Source organism: Phyllostomus discolor, chromosome 6 (genome assembly GCF_004126475.2).
Source record: "Phyllostomus discolor isolate MPI-MPIP mPhyDis1 chromosome 6, mPhyDis1.pri.v3, whole genome shotgun sequence".
Classification (NCBI taxonomy): domain Eukaryota; kingdom Metazoa; phylum Chordata; class Mammalia; order Chiroptera; family Phyllostomidae; genus Phyllostomus; species Phyllostomus discolor.
The window spans coordinates 49,692,529-49,717,699 of NC_040908.2; the positions used below are offsets into that span (position 1 = coordinate 49,692,529).

Consider the following 25,171-nt stretch of genomic DNA (forward strand, 5'->3'; position numbering starts at 1 on the left):
TCTCTCTAACAAATTCTCCTCTGAGGCTGGGAATTTCTCCTACCACTGCAACCCGCACAAGTTTTTATAGCTAGAGGTTTGCAGCCTTTCTCTTCCCTTGCTGGAACCCTGGGTTATATGGTCTGTCTCGCTCCCCAGTTGTTCTTCCCAGTTTATCTGCACACAAATATGAGACTACCAGCTGCTTGCCCTGCTGTGCAACCTCACTGCCCTGGCTGCTCATCTCCACCCCTCCTACCAGTCTGGATGAATGTTTCTTCTTTAACTCCTTGGCTGTCAGACTTCTATACAGTTCAGTTTTCTGGCAGTGCTGGTTGTTGCTTGCTTTTAATTTTTTTGTTGTCCTTCTCTTAGTTGTGTGAGGAAGCAAAGTGTATCTACCTATGCATCCATCCATCTTGGCCAGAAGTTCCTATCTAAGAACATATCCTAGCTCATCTAGCTTCCCTTTTTAAAAAAGTTCTGCTTTCCCTTCATCCAGCTCCATTTCATTTCTGTCATTTTTTTCTTTCTTAGCTCTTGTTTAATTATAATCCATTTTTCTCTCACTTATATTAGTGTCCAAAGCAATCTGAAATCTGTGTCTTTCTTACAGCATGGCACTATTTGCTGCCCTTCAAGCCTCAGTTTGTTCACAGGCCACATGGTGTTCAAGGTGAGAATCTGTTGATTTTCAAGCTCTTCCATCTTTAAGTGATGAGCAGTCCCTCCACTCCTGTTCCCTGCTCTGGAACAAGATGAGTGGATCCTTTGCAGAGCTCTCACTTTTCACTTGGATGAATTTCAATCAGGAGCACTTGTAGCTACTCCACTGAAAGCAGCTGTCTTCTCTGACTAGTTTCTTCTGTTTGCTGAAGCCACTGTGCCTGTTCCCAGCTGGAGGCAACTCAGCCTCTTTTCTGGGGAAGGATGGCCCTCCTGCATCCTTGGCCCAGGTTTGTAGCCCATTTGGCATTTGAATGGCCCTCCTCCAAAGTTTCCAGTGTTGATACAGAGTTGTCCCTATTTTAGTATTTCCTGGCTTTTTTCCCCCCAGAAGAAGCAAGTCTAATCTGTGCTGTATTCTAACAAAAGTTCTAAAGGGGATGATTTTTTTTAAAGATTTTATTTATTTATTTTTAGAGAGGGAAGGGAGGGAGAAAGAGAGAGAGAGAGAGAAACATCAATGTGCGGTTGCTGGGGGCCGTGGCCTGCAACCCAGGCATGTGCCCTGACTGGGAATCGAACCTGTGACACTTTGGTTCGCAGCCCAAGCTCAGTCCACTAAGCTACACCAGCCAGGGCTGAAGAGGATGATTTTTTAAAGTATGTATGTATGTATGTATGTATTTTAGAGAGAGAGGAAGGGAGGGAGAAAGGGGGGTAGCAACATCGATGTATTTAGAGAGAAACACGGTTTGGTTGCACCTCACACACCCCCAACAGGGGATCTGGCCCCACAACCCAGGCACGTGCCCCCACTGGGAATAAACCAGAAACTCTTCAGTTTGTTGGATGACACCCAGTCCACTGAGCCACAGCAGCCAAGGCCGAAGGGCATTTTTAATGGAGTTTTAATATACCATGCATTTCCTTTTAAAGTAGGAATTCTGAGCATTACCTATTATTTCCATTTGTGTAAGTTTCATTCCAAGAACAGGTAAAATTGGACTGGATAAATAATAGCTTCTCTGTATTTTAAATTTTCTTCCTTTTATAAGTAATTACTACCAAAGTCCACCTGCCCTGATCATTCTTCTCACCTCAAACTGATTTCCTTTCCTACATGAAAACCCAGCTATAATAACCAAAAGTCTGCCAACGATCCCCTTAATGCTGATGCAAGTGGAAGAGCAAAGATTCACAGGGTTTTCTACTGGCTCATTCTGGAAGAGCTAAAGCCTTGGCTGGAGTTGTTCTCAAATTTTTTGCCTCTTTGTAAGACATGGAAGATCCAGAAAAACTCCATTCTAAGTAATATTCCCTCTGTGCAACTTCCCCAGCCCAAACTTGTTTAGAAGTGCCTTTCCACCTGGTCATCTCCAAGAACTGTGCTCCTTGCAGAGCCCAAAAATATTTGTTGAATTGCATGGTTTTAAAAAATCATACAGATCTGGATTCAAAGAGCCCAATTCTACCAACTTTCTGATCTTGGACTAGTTATTTAAATCTCTGCATCAGTTTCCCAATCTCTAAAACAGAAGTAATAACATCTACTGCCCAGATTTGTTCAGGGAAAAAATGTAGAGTAGTTAACACAATGCCTGACACTTAGCAAAGCCCCCCAAATTGATAATGAATATAATATTTCAGGAATAAACTGTTTACTAACTCTTCATTTAATTTAGGATTCATCAGAGCTATGGAGAGTCCTTCCAGCATGCCCAAAAATGCTCTCCTTGAGATAGCTGAAGTTCACATAAGCACTCAAGAGTTGCAATGTTTTTAATACCCCCTCCCTCCTCAAAGCTTCTGGATTGAAGGCAATTTCTTCAATTCCACGCATGGCATGGGCCTCCCTGAGTCCTCAGAACTCTTATGACACACATACCCCTCTACCTTATAGTGAAAGGTACCTTACCTTTCAGTGAAAGGTATAGTAAGCTACCTTACACCTCCACATACTGAATAGGACCAGTCCTTCTTTATGGTTGTATATGGGTTAAGAGTACAGGGTCTAGATCCAAATTGCCTAATTTCAAATCTCAGTTCTGCCATTTTTTACCTGTATGAACTTGAGCAAGGAACTTGATTTCTCTGAGCCTCAGTTTCCTCACACACAAAATGGGAATAACAATACTATTTCATAGCATTACTACAAGGATACGCCATATCAAGAGGTAGAACAGTGTTTGGTACCAGGTAAAAGACCCGTTTTTTATTAGCTGTGATTATTAGTGTTATCTGGCCACAGCCAATACACCAGGAGGTGGTGCCAGGGCAGCCATGAGTACCAAGGAAGTAAGTGCCTCTTCAGGCTTTGTATTAATTTTACCCAACAGGTTAATGAATACCACTGTGTCAAGCTGTTCCATACAGGTCCTATCAAAGTTCTCTTTGGGGATGTAAAAATGCAAGTTAAACAAAACAAAGGCAGGTTCCATCACCTCCAAGTGATTCAGAAAACACTCCATGGTTCTCTGGGGTGGCAACACTGGTCCCAATGTCAAGAAATCTAGAATCCAAGGGTGCTTATATAACGATGCCTCATACTACCCCCAAACTTCAGGTATTTCTAAAAGAAACTTCTGCTATTAAAGGTTATCTGTGAGGATCTTTTTTTATATAACATATCCCAGTTAGACCAATATACATTGAAATAGGAAGGGGTCCACCAACTAAGGACAGTCTTACTGGCAAAACAGAAAAAAGAAGCTGCCGTTCGGCTCACCTGAGCATCCTGTCTCATGAGAGCATCATCCAGGTAATTGGTTTCATCCCTGCCACCCTGAGGATGAGCAAAACAAACCAAAGAGAATGAGAGAGTAGCCATGAAGATATGTGTAAGACAGAATGTCTGGGAACCCAATGACATGATAGTAAGACAGAATGCCACAAAGGGTCACACTTCCAGCCTACTGAGAGATGTCCTTTGAGTGTGCCTGCATTTTTCCCATGGCTCTGATTAGAGCCTAGACAACATTACCAGAGGGAGAGCCCCTGCTGCACCATCTCTGCAACATTAGAAAGGGAATGAATGCTGCTTGTTGACTGCTCCGCCCCGCTCCTGACCTCCCCCCAGTCCTGCTTCTTCCCAGCTGATTCATGTCTTTGGAACCGGCAAGTCTACATCAATGGGTTCTGCCAAACAGGGGCTGGGAACAGAGGAGAATCAACAGCATCTGGGACCAGCAGTGGGGCTTAAGGAACACATGACAACACCCCCATCCCTCACCAACACCAGCTCACAGGGAGGGCAGGGTTGACGCCTCAGTGGAATGCTGAACAGTAGCAAATGGGCTACTTTCCTCTGGTTTGTTGGACTCTTTTTATTGCTATGCTGTCCCAAAGTTCTACAGTATAGGTATACCACAGCAGAACGGTAAATCCAGGAGGAAAGGTAAGAATGGGTAAGAAGTAAGAAAAGCCAGCTGCATTATTAAGTAAATATCAGAGGGAGAGCAAAGTGGGAGATGGTTTACAGGGTTTAGCTTTGAACAGAAACAATATTAACAGAAAAAGACAAGTCAGGAAGAAGAGCTGCTTTGGAGTTCAGGTTTGGTTTAGGAGGACTGATTTGAGGTGATGGCAGAATATGTATGAGTAAACATCTAAAAAGCAGTGAGAAATGTGTCTCGCACTCCGTAAGGAGGTCAGGGATAAGGATGTACTTGCGAAGTCATGTGAAATATCTCGTGTATCCACCTTCTCTTTTCTGGCACCCTCCCTGATCCCACACTAGCCCTGTCCTGCTTTATTTCTCGTATAAATATGGAGGCAACTCTCTATGTGGTTTCCCAGTCTCCACTTCCTTGCCATTAAAATTAATCTTACACACCACTATTGTATCACTCTTCTAAAAATGCAGTTCTAATCATCATTCTACTGCTCCAAACATTCAGTGGCTCCCTACTGTTCTCCAAAGAAAGTGCAAACTCCTCCCAGCGTAGAATCCCTGCTCATCCTTCCACCTTGCTGCTGTAACTACCAGCCTGACTGCTTAGCCCTTCGATCCCAGATCACACCCCTTGTTTCCCACCTTCTTCCTGCCTAGAAGTGCACCCACCCACACCTCTGCTTCTTGAGTTCTAGCAACCTCCAAGTCCTTTCTGAACCTGTGCCCCTCCCATGAAGTCTTTTCTTTGTTTCTGCAACCAAAATTCTCCACAAACCTTCATTTTATTCTATGTCTCTCTTTAGATACTTATGTTTCAAGCCTTTATTATTATAGCAATTGTGTACCTGATATATTCCCTTATGATGATATAAACTCCTAAAGCCCAGGAACTGCCTCTTACTCCTCCTCATAACTCTCAATGCACTAAGTAATAAGGAGGCTGGGCCGATATTCAGTATTTGTATATATAAATTAGAACAAATGGGTGTACGTGACTGGCCAGAGTTTCCAAAGAACAGAAGATAAAACATCAGAGAGGCCCAAGAAGTCACCTGAGGAATATTTACATTTGGGAAGTTAGAAGGATGAGAAAGCCCAGAAAAGAGGGTAGATAGAGTGATCATGTCAATAAACCCAAACCCCAATCAGAAGCAGCCAGCAGAGGGTGCCACTCACAGCGGACAGAGACACCAGGACCCTCTGGAACATGAAGGACGTGTCAGAGCGAATGTCATCTTCAAGGCTTCGCCCGTATTCTAGCAAGAAAGTAGAATTAGCCACATCAGGATGAGAGTCCTGCTCACCCCTGGGTCACACTCCAGAGCCTCTGTACCCTCCAGGACCAGCCTGTGTAGCGAAGGAGCTCCTCATGAGCTTCTTCACCTCACACACAGTATTTCAAAAACAACTCCAGTAAAACAGTCAAGATAAGTTAGCTTGCCATTGTAGTGAAAACAAGATGTTCTTGTTCCTTAAAATGGGAGGTGGAGAAAGCTGGGGATGTAATCCTCACTGTTCCTACTGTTCAGGGGTCCGTTCTAAACAGTTTTCAGTGACGCAGAGAACAGAAACCATCGGAAAGCAAATACTGTGGAGTTCCAGAAGTGTGTTTTGGAACAAACTGAGGGCTGTCAAGCCCAAATTCTAGCATGTGCCTCGTCTGCTACGTCATTCACCTGAGAGCTTCCCCAAGAGAAGTGCCAACCTTTCACAGCCGTCAAGATGCGCTTCTCAGGGGAGAAGACCTGCACTCAGCAGACGTGGAGATCAGTGCCAGAATCCAACTCCTAAGGTTTTGAATAGACTTCTCTAAACACTTACCTAAACACCAAAGTAGTACATGTGTACTACAGAAAACTTAGGAAAAAAATAAGTAAAATGCAGAGGTGGGTGGGGCAATAGAAAAAAACCCCTCACTATAATCTAATCATCCAGATACAATAATTATTGATAATGTCTTGGTGAATACCCTGTGTCATTTTGCACCCCCCACACCCATATTATTTTTCTTTCTTTAAAACAATGGAATCATGGCATACTATTTTATTTGTCTTTTTCACTTACCCACGTATCATACTATTTACTGTTACTTAATAATATCCTTCAATATACATTTGATAACTACATAGTAGTCTGCTGCAAAGATGTACCATATTTTGATTAGCTACTATGCTAAACTATTGGACATTTATAGCTAATATAACAAATATCAAATAAATGCTGTGAGGTCAAAACCTTTGTGCATTTTTTATTATATTCCTAGGGCAAAAATGCATGCATCTTTTAAAGGTTCTTCATATGTATCAGCCTCTGGAGATTCTTAAGAGGGGAATAATGGCTATCATTCTGTGATGGCTGGAGGACATGCAGTCCAGTCTGAATGAAGGTAAGCAGTTGGGGGAGACAGCCCTCTGGGCCATTCCCTGGAATGCTAACATTCACTGGTGCTATCACTTTTGAACAAGCACCTTCAGTCCTCTGATAATAAGGACCAAGTTTCCAGCTTTCAGGGTAAGTGACAGGTACCAGGTACCTTAGGCACTGGGAAACCCAGGTGGAGTAGCATGTTCACCTGAGATGTCTTGAGAGACCAACAACCTGCCTGGACATGGATCTGCCTTAAAGCAGAGCTTAGAACTGAGGGTTCCTCATAGCCAGTGTTTCTCTCTATGAAGAAAGTCTGATCAGTGGGTAACCCTCTGTTGCTAGTCTAGTTCTCAGATCACAATGAAACCTCAGCCAAGGCCACTTGAGGATGCTACATACGCAGCTGGTAGGTCTGGTTTATGCGCCGGATCTCCTCAGGTGTCCGAGAGGCCAGGATCTCAATCAGGCAGCCCTCATCTGTGCCAGCTCCCTAAATGGGAAATCCAGGGGAGAGGGCTTTGTGAGTTAGTTCACAAAGCCAGAGAGAGAGAAGGAATATAGCCATAAATCTGCAGAGAATCAAGACAACCCACGGGGCTCTAGCTACGGGATTGGTTCATTTTTAATAGTCCCAAATTCCAGTGTATTTACTGTAATCAGTATTAGTAATTACAAACATTTATGGGCTGTTTCTAAGTGTTGGTTACTGTGTCAGGTTAGGCACAGTTTCTGCCCCCTTGGAGCTTAATCTTCCCTTGACCTGCCCTGTACTTTTGCTTGAAGGGCAGAATTTTCTGGCAAAAGCTGTTACATTTTTGTTTTTCCAGAGCCTAGCCCCAAGCCATCCACAAGACTGGGTATTTATTGACATGATTGAGGAGAGTAGTAGATCTGGTGTCTAGGGAGGCAGAGGACACTTTTTTTGCTACTTTAGAGCCTATAGAAGACCCAGAGGCCTCCAAGGTGTCAGTTGTAGAGTTTCATATCTCAACAGTAGCTGACATGGCAAGAAAGTTTCTGAAGCTGCAGTGAAAGCACCATAATCACACCCTATGCAGCCACAGGAAAGAGAACAATTCTGTGCCTTTTTGGAAAACAATTTTTAAATTGCAAGTGTTATAATGCAATGCCATGCTTTCAAGTTGTCATCAACGAAGGAGAATTTTCTTCCTATCCCTCATCCTCCCCACTCTCAGAGGGCCTTTGTCACGGTTCCTGGGAAAGCCAGTCAGTGTCTGCCCTGCCAGCACGGAGAGCACGAGAGGAGAAAAGCACAGACCTTCATGGCCCTTCGCAGCTCCTCCACGTCATACAGCACGGTGGGCGTCATCATCCCCACGATCACACGCTCAAAGTTGCCACTCAGCTCCGACTTCAGGTCATCTATCAGGTCCTGCAACCCAAGAAAGCAGCTTCCTAAACTGCTACGGTATCTTAAACCAGCCACTCTCAAAGTGCGGTCTCTGGAATCCTCGTGACCCTTTCAGGAGACCGGCGAGGTCATATGAAGTTCATAATGAAGATATAACTATCTTCATTAAAACACTAAGACACTATTTGCCTCTTCACTTTCTTTCACAATTGTACAGCTAAGTTTGCCACAGAATATTTGATGTATCTACAAATCTATAATTATGTTTAAAGGCTACTAAAATACTCCTCCCTTTTCCTACTACATATCTGTATCAGACCAGGTTTTCTTTATACACCTCAACAAAAACCGCATGTAGCAAACAAACAATGAAGGGGCAGATAGAGAATTCAACTGCCAAGCCAGACAACACAGAAATTTGAAAAACATAAAACAATGCCAATCTTCTCACTAAAATTTTTTTGTTTTGAAATATGTAGCTATTTTTCATAAAATTGTTATTTGCATTAACATGTGATGGTTTACTTTCTTAATAAATTAAAAAATAAATTAAAATGTCCTGATTTTTAATTTCTAATATGGTAAATGTCAATAGATATAATCCACAAAAACAAAATACCCTCAATAATTTCAGAGTGTAAAGGGGTCCCAAGGTCAAAAAGTTTATAGATATTGACTTAAATGTATATGCACACTTAAGCAATATATCTTGAATATATTTCCAAGTCAATATTCACTTATGACATTTTTTCAATTACAGTTTACATTAAAATATTCTTCTGTATTAGTTTCAGATATGTAGCATAGCAGTTAGACAATCATGTACTTTACAGAGTGGTCCTCTGATATTTCCAGCACCCGCCTGGCCCCATTCATAGTTATTAAGATATTATTGACTATATTCCTTATGCTGTAATTACATCTCTGTGACTATTCTGTAACTACTAATTTGTATTTAATCCCTTCCCCTTTTTCACCCAGCCCCCCAACCCCCAATCCCCACCCCTCTGTCAACTGCCATTCTGCTGTCTGTATCTGAGTCTTCACCTATGACACTTTTAATAGCTGCAGAAATTTCCGTATGTAGATGCAATATAATTCTTTTAACCAGTTCCCTGTTTGTCTTTCTAATGTCGTATACACAGGCACTTGGTTGTATCTCTTTGGTCACTCATAATTATTTCTTAAGGCTCAATTCCTAAAAAGAAATGTAATTATTTGGACAAAGTAATAAATTCTAAAGACATTTATTCACATTTCTAGGTCAGAGAGTTTAAGAACCAGCTTAAGAGCAACCAACCAATAAGGAGCTAAGTTACTATTCAAGTCCAGATCTCTGAACCTCACAAACCTGATTCTGTTACACAGTATTTCAATATATTGTGAATATTTTGGTGTTATATCCACATATGAAATGAATGGATGAATGAATGAATGCATGAATGAATGAATTAGTGCTTGTCCATTAAGATTGGTCATCTCAACAAACTGCCATTAGATTAGCTTAGTCCTGAAGTTTGGAATAATTGATCCCGAGTGTGTGTGGCAACATGCTTTAGGTGTCTAGTTCCCACATCACATGCACATTCATGCCTATTTGTGCTCATTAAATTTCTTTGGGAATGGAGAAGAGTTTAATGCTCAGAAGACAGTCCAAGCTATGGATAATTCCATTCCCTATGGGGTGCCCCACAAGGTCTGCATGTGGATGCTCCAGACAGCTGAGCCAGCCCTGTCCCTGTCTTGCCCAGTAGTTTAATGCCTGTCTTTGAGTAGAAGCCACAGTCTACTGGTTGTAAAGTATCTCAAGAACAGAAATACTTATCAGAGTTCCTGTACTCTGAGACATGGAGAACTCATTGGTGTTCCCTCAATGAAAAGATTCTTGCTAATCACACAGAAAGGTGTTCAGTGATGTGGGAAGACAGGATTTAATGACGCTGGTGAGTGAGTCATTGAAAATGGAGACTGGGAGAGGTCTCCTGAGGGGTGTGGGATTCAAACAGAAGGGCAAAACATGGTGAGTAGACAACCGCTGAACGCATGCGTTAATAAATTATATATACACACATACACAGACACATCAGCCCCATTCTAGAATCTGAGATTCTAGAATTTTCCTCAACTGAGAATCATCAAAGGAATGCATATATGCTACAGATGGGTTTATGTGGAAGAGGCGGAATTAGACCCTGAATCCTAGGAGAGCCTGTTTAAAACAAGCTGAAGTTAAATATTTCAGTCAGTGTGAAGTGGCATAAAAGGAGCCTAATCAGGGTTAGGGAAGCAACACTGGAAGCTCAGCCCTGCCCGGTGTTCAAAGGCTGCTGGGTAAGTCCATACGACAACCAGGTCCCCGAGAGGACTTGGGTAGGAGGAGACCAAGCTGGGCCCTGAGCTCTGTGTGTGAATCAACAGCTCCCTGAAATCACTTCTTGCTAAGAACAGGTCGGGAAGCCTGTTGAAACCATTTTATTTCAAGACTATCTTTAAATAGGGCAAATCATCCATCTTTCAAAAAGACAGGGCGACCTCAGGAATCCAGAGTGGAGAGACTGTGACCTACCCTGCCGATGGTGGTTTTGTAGGCTGTCCTGATCTCCTGGCGCTGGGCCGTGTTGCGGTAGGCAAGGACGTTGATAATGGCGTCCTCATCGGTGCCTGGCAAGGGAGTGAAGACAGTGAGTGAGTGCGATCTGAGAGAGGAACGAGAAATGGGTTCCTCTGCAGAAAGCAAAGCCACCCAAATACACACAGAGAGCTTTCTAAGAAAAGAGGTTTGTTCAGGGGGGTTGTCCATTTTGGGGGGAAACCGACACCGGGTTTGAGTCTAAGCCTCTCCTTTAATTACCTACATACCACCAAACAAAATAGTTAACTTCTCTGAGTATTCGTTTCCTTTTCTATAAATGTGAGTGATTATAAAGCTGCTCCAGGTGTTAAATAGAACAATCAAGTGAATTACATAGCACAGTGGTTTTCAACTAGTGAGCTGCAAGAATTTTTAAAACATGCGGTACCTGAATATTTGGCTAGCGGCACTGCCCTTTACTCCCTCAGATTGTCAAATAAAAAAATGACAATAGCCAACACAACAATAGCTGTTGGATGTGAATGCCCTATCTTGAACCATTTAATACATTTGTATCTTACTGGTCACGCTGCGTAACGTTGTGTCTGATTGGTTAATTCTTGATACCAGCAATCTTTATATACAATTATAGGCACCTGATTTTTTAAAAAGTCACTCAGGCGCAAAAACAGTAGGTAATTACTATTATTATTTTGTTTGTAGATCAAAATTATGTCTCTTTTTGTCAGATTGGCAAAAAATCTAATATACATTTTTGGTGTGCTGCAGAATTTTAGTAATTAGTTTCTGTGTGCCATGAGATCAAAAAGGTTGAAAATCGCTGACTCAGCACAATGCCCAGCACCTACTAGGCACTGAACACTGACTGGGAGCATACTCTTCCCGTTCCTCAGGAATTCTCCTGTCTTTTGGATCTCATGTATCTATTTCCATGTTCTTTTTCTTTTCTTGTTTTTAGCCTCTTCATAATTTTCTCTGAATGCTGAAACAATTCAAATTTGTCCTTCAAATTACCAATCTGGCACTTTGCAGGCTCTAAATTGGCTGCTTACAGCATCTACTGAGTTTTAATATCGTTAACTGTGTTTTCCATTTCCAAACTGTCTTTCCTGATCTCATATGGCTCCTTTTTTTATAATGGCCCATAAATTTGCATGATGCAATATACTACCCAAACTACAATATGAATTACAAATTAGAAATGTTCTAAGTTGTGTTTGCCTGTTTTTGCAGCAGCTTTTTTATAGGGTCATTTATTTTGATTTCTCAAATTGGTCCCTCGTCTTAGTAACAGCTGGATGCTCATATACGTTTCGTGAGTTTTGTGTTTCCTCATTGTGCTGTGTGGGGAGCTGTGTGGAATGCAGACTCTTCTACTGAAATGTTTCAGGGAGAAATGAAAAACATAGATTCTCCAGGGTTATTCTTCGTGAAATCAGAAATCCAGAAAAATGTGAGGTATAGGGAAGAAGCCACAGAACTTTGTTTACATACCTCAGGTACCCACTTTCTGTTCTCTCTCTCTCTTTTGTTTAAAGAGGGTAATAGATACAACCATTCTTTTCCCCTTCAGAAATCTCAGCTGGGGAGAGAAGGCTCATTGCCTTTTGCTTATCCTATTTTCTGTGAGAGACAACACTCTTTTCCAGTCAGTCAAGTTTAAATCCTTGAAATAGCTTTGATTTTTTTACCCTCTTTCTTCCTCCACATTCAAATTTCCTGCCAAATTGTGCAAAATCTAGCCCTGCTACCTTTTTTCATCTGTTCCCTGTTTTGAATTCCTACCACTCCCACTCCCATTCAGGACTTCATGGTTCTTTTTTAAACAACTGCAAAAGTCTGCCAACTAGTATTCTTACTGTTGGGAACCGCCCTGACTGGTATCAGAAGCTGAAACCCCCGCCTAGGCTAAGGCTAAGGGAACGCCCTTGGAACCGCCCTTGGAACCGTAAGCCAGTAAGGAGACAAAACCTTATCTCCCTGGCAGGAATGCTGCTTCTGCTGCTTTATTCATAACTGAACCCCCAAAAGCTTGGTCGGTTAGCCAAAGACGGGTAAGATTCCCCACGGGGGGAACGACCTAAGCCAGGCACGATCACTTTGGGAGGGCCCCCAAAAGAAGGACTTGGGGGGCTGCAGCAAAAGGGGGTGATGGACCCTCACTCCTTGGCTTTGACATAGCCTGAGTTCTCATCGTCTGGGAGAAAATCTCCTTATTGCCTTAGTTCCCATGCTAAGCCTGAAACAATGATAGGGTGGTGCAGCTCTGTGCTGAAAAGGGGCGGATTCCCTGGGTGATCAGGCCTAAGAAAGAACATGTAAATTACTGTAAAACCTTCTTTGTTTAGAATGCTCTCAGTTGAATGAGAAGGGTCCAAGGAGGAAGTTTGTTCCTCAAAGTCTTACAGCTCTTTGACCCCTACTCAATAGACCGGCAGACTTCCTTGTTTTCTATAGTTCCTTACTTCCCCCTAATGAATACTGTACTTTACCTGAATTATTATGCAAAATGAGCCCAATAAAAGCAGGTATGGACGGTAAATCAGGGCGCCCCCCACTAGGGGGGGTGGCCATTTCGTCCCTACTTCCCCACAGAAACTGGTCTGTCTCTGTGCATGTGTGTTTGTCTCACGCGTGTTTTTTCGGCGAACCATCCACAGCGTTCTGTGGTCACTGCTGGCCGGTGACCCACGCACAACACTTACCTTCTAACTGATTTTTCTGAAGTTTTGCCAGATTCATTTTCCTATAAAGAAAAACTCACAGTGTCCCTCCCCTGCCCAGGAATACACAAGGGCTTTACTTGCTGTTTGCTGGCTTTATTATAGGCAGTTTGGCACCTGAGACCTCTCTACAACATTGCATTCACTACTCTAAAGAAAGATCCATATAAAAGGATATCAGGCAGCCGAATCCATAGACTCAACTTTTGAACTATTGTAGTTGACCCAACTGTACTGTACCCTATTCTCTTGACCTCCTTCACTACCAGTCTATTGGTTTATGTATCCCTAACCCCCTCCATTTAGCATCATGGTTCTGGCATTGGTTGTTTCCTTGTCAATGCCTTTGGGCCACCCTACCCCCATGCCTGTGTTCTATAGCTGGCTTTCTCAGTAGCACTCCAGGACCCCCCTTTGGTACCTTTGCTAACTGCCTGCTCAGGCAGTTCCCAACCAGCCAACTCCTGCTTTGCAAGTACCTCCTGCTACAAGCCCCCTTTCCACGTATTTACTATGACTCCCATGGGCCTCAGTTAACTGGAAAATGGGATGATCCAGACACTCACCCCATGTCTTTGCTCATACTATTCCCTAAACCTGAGACACATTCTCTCTTAGCTCTATTTATTAAAACCCAACTTATTTCCCAAGGCCCACCTCAAATTCTACATTCTTCAGGCAGTTTTTCCTGAAGCTCCCACGTACAATGCAGGGGTTCAGGTCTCCTCTCTGAATCAGATTAAGATAACCAATAAGATTAATATTGGTGCCCCTCCTATAGCTGTCGTACCATGAAGTGGTCCTAGTTATTTTCCTATTTGCCTTGATTACCAGTGCCCATGGACTAGTTGACCCCAGGGACTAGGTGTTACAACTCTTGTCTTCCCCGCCCATCCACCTTGCATTTGCCCCCACACAGCAGGCCCTAAAAAGCATTGGCTCTGATTCTGAGAATTCTGAATGCCATGTGGTCCACGTTCTGAATTATGCTGTTTTTGACATATACCAAAGAATCAGGATTAGCCTGAAAAAAAGAGTGGGCCAAATACATTTTACATTTTATGTATGAAAAGGGGAAAATGAGGAGATAAATACATAGATTCAGACCAATGTTCTGTTCAGAGCTGGGCAGCACGGTGGCACAGCGGCTCCCGCTCCAGGTCTGAGGTCAGACTACCTGGGATTGCCTAGAATCCTGACTCTAACCCTGACTAGTTCTGAGACCTTGGGCAAGTTAGCAAACCTCCATCCATGTCAACATTTTCACCAGTAAAATGGCTATTGGGATTAAAACAGGTAATCCACAGAGCACATTGTGCCTGACACATAGTAGAGCTTAATACATATTCACTATTATTGTTATCGTTGCTGTTGCAGTTAGGAGCACTGGGGCTAAGTAAAAAGAACTGTTCTTAGATAGAAATACATGGTCAATATTTTAATCTACAACTCAAGGAGATTCAAAATAGCAGCTACAGCCAGGAAGCAGTTCTCTGGCCAAGTGTCCACCCAGGCAAGGACCTAGGCCAGGGTAGCCTGAAGTGCACCCAGCTTGACCGTGCTCACCTGGCATGAAGCCTTTGCCCTGGGGGAGCTAAATGGAAGGTAGTTCACTGGACGATAAGCCCTTCTGGTTATGTACACATAGCCTTCTCACGTAAAATCCCATATGCTGCACGCTGGTACTGCATAGCTGTGCTAATCACAGCAACAGGCAGAGGGGCTCAGGGGAAAAAGTGTGGACTTCCATGGGCAAGCCCAGGCTCGGCACGGGGCTCTGTTGAGTGTGACTCATGGCTCAGTTCTCCTTACTATGTGACTTACTGTGTTACTTCACTTCTCTGGGTCTCAGTTTGACATTTGTAAAATGGGGTGAAAATAACAGTAGGAATAGCTGATTTTACTAAACCACAGGGTCACTGTGCATAACCGTTGAGATAATATTTGTGAAAGTGCTTTGTGAACCTTATGGCACTACCCACATCTAGCACTAACTGGAAAATAAATACATTTCTAAATATTAACATATCGATTTTAAAATCTTATAATGCAAAACAGGTTGAAATAATTGGGAATGTAGAGAATGAGAACATTAAATTAAAAATTCTGTAGTAAAATGAGTAATTGGGCCCTTCCATCAGATTTTTCCTGGAAAGCCAACTTGTTCCCACTGTGTTTTCTGAGAGTGAGACCTGTTCACAAAGGCCAGTGGACACAGCACCCTCTGTAAGACTCTGTGACACGTCACACGCAAGGGGGCAGGGCACTTACCAAACCCTTTCATGGCCTTCCTCAAGGTCTGGGCATCTTCACTGGCATTGAACACTGATGCAGCTTTGATGGTGCCTCCTTTGGTCTCCTAAACACAGAGAAAGAGGTGACCAAGAGGCAACATCTTACCAAGACGGAGGCATCTCATTAGACAAAATTTGCTGAGCACCTACAGTGGGCTAGACACTATTCTAGGTACTGGGCATACAGTAGGGACCATGAGAGATGAGGCTTTTTCTTCTGTGGAGCTGGTATTCCAGTTTGGGGGACAGGGACAGAGGGCAGATAGCAAATAAGCCAACAAATAAATGTGCCACCAAGTGCCCGGTGGTGAGAGGGGTCCTGGAGGGGCTGCTCTGTGGAATAACATTTAGGCTGAGATCCAAATGACATAAAGCAGCTGACCATGCAAAGCTCAGTGAGGGCAAGTGCTGCAGGCAGAGGAAACAGCTAAAGCCAAGGCCCTGAGGCTGAAACTGGCTTTTATGGGAGCAGCAGGACAGAGGCAAAGAGGAAGAGGCAAAATAAGTTACACAACAACCTACGCAGTAACCTTGTCCCCACCCTGTCCATCCCCGTCAATACACACACACAAAGGGAAAAAGTCAAACCCGAGTCCGATCAAACCTCTAGAACCAAATGCCAACTTATAGTAAACTGAAGAGAGTGGAAAATGTTAACCCACACCACAGGGTTGTAGACAAATAAATTACAAGGAGAATTAGAAAAGAGAGAGATGGAGGGGAACTATAGCTAAAAAGAGACTAAAAAGGAATATCAATAATCACAACGGGTGAACCTTATTTTGATCCTGAATCAAAGAATAAAAAAACATGCATTTATGAGACAATTGGAAATTTGAACACTGACAATATTGATGACATTAAAAAAATCAGTGTTAACATCTTAGGTCTGATGATGATACTGTATTCTATTTCACTTTTTTAAAAAAAATTATTTATTTTCAGAGACAGTAGAAGGGAGGGAAAAAGAGAGGGAGAGAAACATCTATGTTTGCGAGAGAAATATCAGTTGGTTGTCTCTTGCACACCCCCAACCAGGGACCTGGCTTCAACCCAGGCAGGTGCCCTGATTGGGAATCAAACTGGTGACCTTTTGGTTCACAGGCTGGTGCTCAATCCATGAAGCCACATCAGCCAGGGCTGTTTTACTTTTTTATAGACTATAATGAGAAGTAGTAAAGCTTAGTGGGAAGAAACACAGAAATTGGAGTGGGATAGACCTGAGTTTGAATCTTGGCCTCAACCCTTTCTAGCTGTGTGGTCTAGGGCAGGGGTGTCAAACTTATTTTCACCAGGGGCCACATCAGCCTCATGGTTGCCTTCAAAGGATCAAATGTAATTTTAGGACTGTATAAATGTAACTACTCCTTAACAGCTAAGCAAGAGTTTGGCACTGCCACAGGGTAGAAACAAGGCACCAGGCCCAATAAAACAAGGTGGAGGGCTGCTTTCAGCCCGCGGGCCTTGTGTTTGCCACCTGTGCTCTAGGGGAAGTTTTGTTTTTCTCACCTGTATATTAAAAATAATGATAGCAACCCAGAGGGTTGTTGTAATAATGAAGCCAGATAATATAGCAAAGTACTTAGCACAGAACCCAGCAAATAGTAAACTCTCAAACAAACTCAGTAGCTATTATTATCATCAACATCAAATATGACTTCAACATTTCCACAATAAACATAATTGTGAGATTCATTCGTGTGTGTGTGTGTGTGTTAAAATCCCTAACGCAAACCTATGAGATAATGCCAAAGCAAGATCCAGAATACAGCATTTGTACACGGTGGCAAAACCCATATAGAATAGATCTAAGGCTTTCTAATGGTTTAATTTGATTCAATGATGGAATATGGACCATCTAAAGCCATGGAGAATTTCCATACTCTAAGGCAGTTAGTTCTCTAGTCTAGTCAGACTTGAGCTCTTTGAGCTAGTCCTCCTTGGCCCGCACTTCTCAGACCCACTCTAGCCCACACCAAGCCCACCAAAAATGCCTCATGTACAAGACAGTGTGGGCCTCATCTGCTGAAAGACCAGGCTTTCACCTCCTAGACATGGTCAGCATCCAGCATGTAGTCATCATTCTCATACACCTGACAGAGGAAAGTAGAATCTGTGACATTCACTTCCTTGGGCGCTATTATGAGTTGAATTGTATCCCCAACCAAAAAACAAACAAACAAACAAACAAACAAACCCAAAGATATGCTGCAGTCCTAACCCCAGTACTTCAGAATGTGATCTTATTTAGAAGTAGGGTCATTGTAGATACAATTAATTTAATGAAGATGAGGTCTTATTGAAGTAGGTTGAGTCCTTAATCCAACATGATTGGTGTCCTTATGAGAAAACAGCATGTGAAGACAGAGACACACAGGGAGGACACCACATGACGATTAAGGCAGAGATGGGAGTTGAGCAGCTGCAAGCCAGGGAACACCTAAAGATTACCAGGAAATCACCAGAAACTAGAAAGAAAAGGAAGGAGCCTCCCATAAATTTCAGAGTGATTGTGGCTATGCCAGTCCTTGATTTTGGACTTCTGGGCTCCAGAACTGTGAGAAAACAAGTTTCTATTAAGTCACCCAGGCTGCTGTACTTTGTTATGCAGCCCTAGGAAATTAACACAGGCAATTATTTCCTTCTACTACGAATCAGCAGTAAAAAGCATATTGGTGATTTGCTATCAAAATTCCAACATGGCCTGGTTCAGCCCTTGGCCCTACCATAAAACAACTTCTTGAGTTGAATGTTTTACAAGGTTCTTTTGAAACGCCAGTGTTGAAGGAAAAAAAGGGTGGTACTCAAACACATTCAACTTTAAAGCAAACTGCATTACTGAGGGAAACTACTAAGGGATTAAAATTAATATCTAACAAGATGAAGTGATAAGAGGGATTTGCAAAGGTGGTTTAGCTTATCAATTGGCATTCTTAGTCACCCTTTTCCCCCCAGGAAAAAGATAAGCTTGGGAAATCTGTTCCTGTTACCCCTAAAATAACCATATTGATTAAATTCCAAGGTATAATGTACCATTATTTGTTCTGGGAAGGCAGAGGTTACCACCCCAGGAAAGTTTCTGTGGTGGCAGGCAAAGGAAATAGGAAGGATATAGTGAAGAATGACAAAAATGAATAGCTAGAAATGGGTGTTACATCACAATCAATGAAATATTATTCAGTTATTAAAATGATAATGAACATGATCAAAGTCAAAAAGACTGGAATACAATATAATGGAATACTAATCAGCAATAAAAAGCATGGAGGAACAAAATGTTGATAATTATAGCAACATGGATGGATTGCAAAATGTTGACAATTATAGTAGATGGATTGCAAAAAAATATAATGCTGAATAATAGAAGCCAGACACAAAAGAGTACATGCTATATGTTTACATTTATGGGATGTTCTAGAACAGGCAAAACCACCACTATCTACGGTGATAACAATCAGAAAAGTGGTTGCTTGTCCGGTGTGGAGTGAGGAGCAGAGTGGGGACCTGGAAGGGGCATGAATGAACTGCCTGGAGTGATGGAATGCTCTATCTTAATGGAAGAATAGATTACATGGTACACATATTTGTCAAAACTCATTTACCAGTAACCTTAAGAGCTCTGTATTTCATTGTATGTAAATTATGCCTCTATAAAATTTTAACAAAATACTTGAGTACAACAGCTTTTAAAACATTTGTCCCTTTTAGAAACATATTATATAATCATTGTAAAGATTTGGAAAACATTTTTAAAAATATTTTTTATTTATTTGATTTTAGAAAGAAGGGAAGGGAGGCGTAAAGAGAGAAAGGAACATCAGTGTGAGAGAGAAACATCCACTGACTACCTGCCATACGCGCCCAGACCAGGGAACCTACCCACAACCCAGGCATGTGCCCTGACTGGGAATGGAACCAGAAATCCTTCACTTCGTGGGACAATGCCCAAGCAGGTGAGCCACACTGGTCAGACAGGAAAAAAAAAATTTTTTTAATTTAAGAAGAAAATTAAAACATCCATACTTGCAGCCCTGGCTAGGTAGTTCAGTTGGTTAGAGTGTCATCCCCATACAACAAGATTATGGGTTCGATCCCTGGTCAGGGCACATGTGAGAATCAACCAATGAATGAATAAATAAGTGGAACAATAAATAGCTATGTCTCTCTCTCTCTCTAAAATCAATAAATGAAAAAAATTTTTTTAAACATCCATACTTTCACCATCTAGAGTAGTTTTAATCAGCTACAAAATGTAATATCAACATGTTAGCATAGTGAAGATTAAATACATAATAAACTGTTATTTATGCTTTTTATTACTAATACAGTATTTAAAAACCATGATACATGTGAGAAGCGTCTAAAATAAGATGATGTTGGGCTGGAATGGGAGTAAAAGGGAGAAAACTATACTTGAACAATGATTAAAATAAAATAAAAAAAAATAAGATGATGGAACATAATGGGGAATTACAATATTGTGACCGTTGTGTGTTTCTCATTTCCTTTAAAAACTTCCTTTATCTGTTCAATAAGTAACAGTCATGATGGGAAACAGGTCCTAGGAGAAAAGATGAAAGCTCTGAGGCAATCCTCCTTGAGTGGAAAGCACATCAGAGGATCACTTGATTGCAGTCATCACATGTAGGAAGGCTGTGAGCTTGTTAAGGACAGGAGGCGTGTCCCATGAATTTTGAGTTCCCAGAGCCAAGTACCATGTCTGGCAAAAAGTAAGGGCACTGTAAACCATCCTGAGTAATGTTCTCCGTGTCTAGGGAGAATCTATCAAGAAGAAATGAATTTTTAAATTAAAACGTAAGTGATTTTAAACAGGCATGAGTAAGCCTTTGACTATCAGGGATGATGAAGAAAGTTCTAGAATGTCTAACATAAAAAGAAATTTAAGAGTATATTACTATTTGTTCAGGATAGTTTACACATCTAGCTTCCTAAAGGAAGGCATCTAGATCTGGCAGGATCTCTAGTTTCTCTCCAGATATAAAGTTCTACTTCTATTATTCCCTCCCAGAATGGCAAGGGTCAGAATCACCTGCCCATTCCAAAACCTAATTTGGGTGGGAGAGGAAGAGCAGATGGCCAGCCTTAGGCAGAGCCATGTTTGCAGCTAAGAAGCTCAGTTTCCATCTCAGCATCGAACTTCATGGAATTCTCAAAGGGATCCGATTCCCTGCTTGTCTCAAAGATCAGATAACCAAGCTCGAAGGAGTCCAGTCACAGCCAAAAGCAGGGGCAGATGACAAGCACACATGGCGAGATGCACCCTTCCCGATGAGTCTGTGATGATGGGGTCGCACCAAAATGTGGATGGCACTCCTGTCCTGGAGGTATCTACGGGATTTTCATTTTTTCTTTTCTTTGCCTAACTTTTTTGTAATGAACTACAACTTGATTCTGTATTTCAGGATGTTAGAAGGATTCAAAGGATTCTCTTTAAATCAATATTCAGGGTCAAGTTATTCACCATCCCGGAAAGAAATTAAAATGGTGCTTTAAAGAAGGAACTGCCTTTCGTTTCCTCTTCCCTCCCCTTTGTTGAACAAACAAGCCTTTGTATAGGCCAACTGTCACTCAGTAAGCATCCTGTACCTGTCTGCGGCTGGCACCAGGTAGGGTGAGGCACTCCACAACTTACCATGGCCATGACTCTCTGCCAAGATCAGAGTTCAGTCACCCAAGCAGAAGTTCTTCTGTGATAAAAGCAGAGGGAAAATTACTGATGAGGGGAAATCATTAATCTGGATATCTTACAATTTACACGAAGTTAAACCATCAGGAAATAATACCCAGTTTCATCAAAAGGCCAGCTATTAGCTAGTCAAAGATACAAAAGCCAGGCTAATAATTAAAGACACACTGTTGAAACAGGCAAGTTTATTACACCAGCAGAATACTTCCCTAACCACTCTTCTGTTTGGAGATACACATTACAGAAACAATTCCTATTATTTTGTTACAATGAAGTACATTACTTGTACTCAAGCAAAACCTAGATTCCGAACTGTATGTTCTAATGGATCAGAAGAGGTGCCTCCTTGGAGAGAAGGGATAATCTGGCTATTTCCAGGGGAAAGTGCTGCTCTCCAGCCTACAACAGCGTGTATGTGTGTGTGTGTAAGCATGTGTGTGAGGACAGGCCAGCAGCCCAACCAATATTAGACTCTTCATTTCCCAATGGCCACCTTCACTGCCACCATCTCAGGACTTAAAGGTGCTTCTTCCATTAAGCTGCAGCCTAACACACTCCTTAGTTCTCTTCAGCAACCCCTCCTTCACCAAGAAGAATTCAATCATCACACATTGACTCAGTCACTCGGCATGCAAATGTCTTTATTGTTGTCTAGGGCTCTTGGGCACGCTCATGATACACAGGCAGGCTTCTGGGGGGCAAGCCCACTGATTCCCTGTTTCCATATCTAAGTGCTATGGAAAAGGCTCCTTTTCTAAGCATTTAGTTAGATTACTGATACTCAAAGAATCATCCTAGACTCAGAAGTGTGGACATCACCTGGGAGCTTGTTAAAAATGCAAAATCTGCCCGGGTGAACACCTAAGGCTCCACCCCTTACTACATAACAAACATGCCGAGACAAAAAAAAAAGGGGGGGGGGAGCCCAAATGAAAGAACAAATCAAAGCTCCAGAAAAAATAAAACTAAGTAATGAAGATGTCCAGTTCAAAACACTGGTAATCAGGATGCTCACAGAATTGGTTGAATATGGTAACAAATTAGAGGAAAAAATGAAGGCTATGGTAAGTGAAATAAAGGAAAATGCACAGGGAACCAACAGTGATGGGAAGGAAACTGGGACTCAAATCAATGGTGTGGACCAGAAGGAAGAAAGAAACATTCAACCATAACAGAATGAAGAAATAAGAATTAAAAAAAAATGAGGACAGGCTTAGGAACCTTCAGGACATCTTTAAACATTCCAACATCAGAATTGTAGGGGTGCCAGAAGGAGAAGAGGAAGACCAAGAAATTGAAAACTTATTTGAACAAATAATGAAGGCAAACTTCCAAAGGAAATGGACTTCCAGGAAGTCCAGGAAGCCCAGAGAGTCCCAAAGAAGTTGGACCCAAGGAGGAACACACCAAGGCACATCATAATTACATTAGCCAAGATTCAAGATAAGGAATCTTAAAAGTAGCAAGAAAAAAGGAGACAGTTACCTACAAAGGAGTTCCCATCAGACTGTCAGCTGATTTCTCAAAAGAAATCTTGCACGCAAGAAAGGGCTGGAAAGAAGTATTCCAAGTCAGGAAAGGCAAGGACCTACAACCAAGATTACTCTATCCAGCAAAGCTATCATTTAGAATGGAAGGGCAGATAAAGTGCTTTCCAGATAAGGTCAAGTTAAAGGAGTTTATATCACCCAGACCTTATTATGAAATGTTAAAAGGACTTATCTAAGAAAAAGAAGATCAAAACTTTGAACAGTAAAATGACAACAAACTCACAGCTATTAACAACTGAACCTACAATAAAAACAAACTAAGCAAACAATTAGAACAGGAGCAGAACCACAGAAATGGAGATCATATGGAGGGTTTTCAGTGGGGGTGTGGGAGGGGAAGAGTGAGGAGAAAAGGTACAGAGAATAAGTAGCATAGATAGTGGGTAGAAAATAGACAGGGGGGGGCGGGTAAGAATAGTACAGGAAATGTGAAAGCCAAAGAATTGATATGTATGACCCATGGACATGAACCAAATGGGGGGAATGCAGGTGGGAGGGGATGTGCAGGGCAGAGGGGAATAAAAGGGGGGAAATGGGACAACTGTAATAGCATAATCAATAAAGTATATTTAAAAATATGCAAAATCTCAGACCCTACCCCACACCTAAGGCCAGAATCTGCATTTTAACAAGATTCTTCAAATAGTTGCCTGTACAGTAGTTTGAAAAGCACTAGCCCCAACAAACCTACCAAGCAGCACCATTCAGTTATTCCCCCCCAAATAACTAAACCCTCCTTAACCCACTTTGTCACTCATTAAGTTGAGTTTGTCCGTATTCACTTTTCATCTTCCGGCTTTGGCTAGGCTCAGCTCCATCCTTCCTGGTTCCCATCACTCACTGCAGACTTTTTGTGTATTAGATAGGGGAACGCCTGTCTGAGAGGAATGCTAACGAGCACTGGTGCACTCTCTGAGCAAAGGTGGGAGGGTGCAGTGACTTCAGAGACAATGAGGAGATGAGGCCGCTGGAGCATAGGGCTCACTCTGGGAAGGCTCAGAAATAAGGCTGGAAAAGCAGGCAGGCGACTGACTAGTAAGGGTCCATCTGAGGAGTTGGACTTTATACTGTAGGTGATAGGAAAATTGTGAAAAGGTTTTGGTTTTGCAGAGAATGATATAGTAAGAGACATACTTTACAGCATAGTAAGTAAGGACTATACTGTGGGGTAGCTTGGAGGGACCCAAGGGATCAAGAAGGCTTGAGATGCTGAGACAAGAGAATAAGAAGCTAGGAAAACTCCTGGGCAAGTGAAATGGGGAAACTGAGATAAGAAAATCAAACAAGGCCAAACAGTTTAAGCAATATACAGCCAACTGGTGAGTTGCAAGACCTTATCTCCCCTGACCAAGGACAATTGAGGGCAAAGGGCTTATACCTCTCCTCCCTAACCAGAGAGCATGAAACCTCCCCAGCCATAAACCACAGCTGTCTGGGGAAGCACAGATGGCTAACGCAAATAGGAGCGATAACACTGCAGAAGATTCTGTGTGACTCCCCTTTTAGCTCCCCCTCCCAGAAGAAACAGCTCGTTGGTGCTCCCCCTAGTGATTTCCCCCTTCCAAATTCCTATGTTTCCACTATGTCAACTTGCTTCTGAAAGCTCAAGGTAAGGGGGATGTTAGGGGTTTTTTTACCTACCACCGTCTCAGATTGCTGGCAGCTGATATTAATAAAAGCACAATTAGAATCCAATCCCTGTCTGCTTTTTGGCTGAGCAGTGACAGACAGCATGAGCCCCGGCTTTGGTTGCCCTTCAGTTTCAATAATACTACAGGGACAGACAGGCAGGGACAAAGACCTGTGTAGGTTGTGGTTTCTGGAAGAGGGTACACATCAGAGATGTGGAAGGAGGACTTTGTTGGATTTAGTGTCTCGTGGAATAATATAGATTTATTCATCCAATCACCAAACACTCATAAAGCCCCTCCGCACTCCAGGCACTGCTCTAGTTGCTGGAGGTGATACAGTGAATAAGACAAAGAACTTGCCTTCCAGGAACTTACAGTCTGCCAGGAGAGATGGACAACATATAAACAAGTGAGTAAACAAGATAATTCAGACACCAGTAAGGTGGAAATACAACAGGATTGTGGCAGGGAGCAGGGATCAGTTCATGGGCCAAATCCTGTTTCTGTACGGCCTACAGGCTAAGGACAGTTTTCACATTTTCAGTAGTTGATTAAAAAAATCAAAAGAATAGTTCGTGACATGTGAAAGTTATATGAAATTCAAGTTTCGGTGTTCACAGATGAAGACTTACTGAGGCACAGTCACAGCCATTTGTTCGCGCATTGTCTAGGCTGTTTTCACTCTGTGATGCAGAACTGACCGTGGTGACAGACTGTGCTGCTCACAAAGATGAAAACATTTAATATCTGGCCCTTCACAGACAAGTTTGCTGAACGCTGGTTTGGAGGAGGATGTGGTCGGGTTACCGGGAAGGAGCTGGACTGGACAGGGCTATCAAGGAGATAACATTGAGCTAGGACTTAAGTAAGACGGGGCTCGTCATGGTTCTGGAGAACT

At 42.3% G+C, this 25,171-nt stretch overlaps 1 protein-coding gene across 1 annotated transcript in view; it reads right to left on the minus strand.

The window, feature by feature from the left end:
* The window catches only part of ANXA4 (annexin A4), a 64,726-nt gene that overhangs the window by 16,188 nt on the left and 23,367 nt on the right, over positions 1 to 25,171 (minus strand). The window contains exons 2-8 of the mRNA XM_028516768.2: positions 21,039 to 21,093; positions 15,363 to 15,450; positions 10,342 to 10,436; positions 7,683 to 7,796; positions 6,803 to 6,893; positions 5,213 to 5,292; positions 3,371 to 3,427 (exon numbers count right to left, since the gene is read on the minus strand). Coding sequence (XP_028372569.1) covers positions 3,371 to 3,427; positions 5,213 to 5,292; positions 6,803 to 6,893; positions 7,683 to 7,796; positions 10,342 to 10,436; positions 15,363 to 15,450; positions 21,039 to 21,047 — 534 coding nt within the window. The 5' untranslated portion in view covers positions 21,048 to 21,093. The remainder of the gene's footprint in view (positions 1 to 3,370; positions 3,428 to 5,212; positions 5,293 to 6,802; positions 6,894 to 7,682; positions 7,797 to 10,341; positions 10,437 to 15,362; positions 15,451 to 21,038; positions 21,094 to 25,171) is intronic.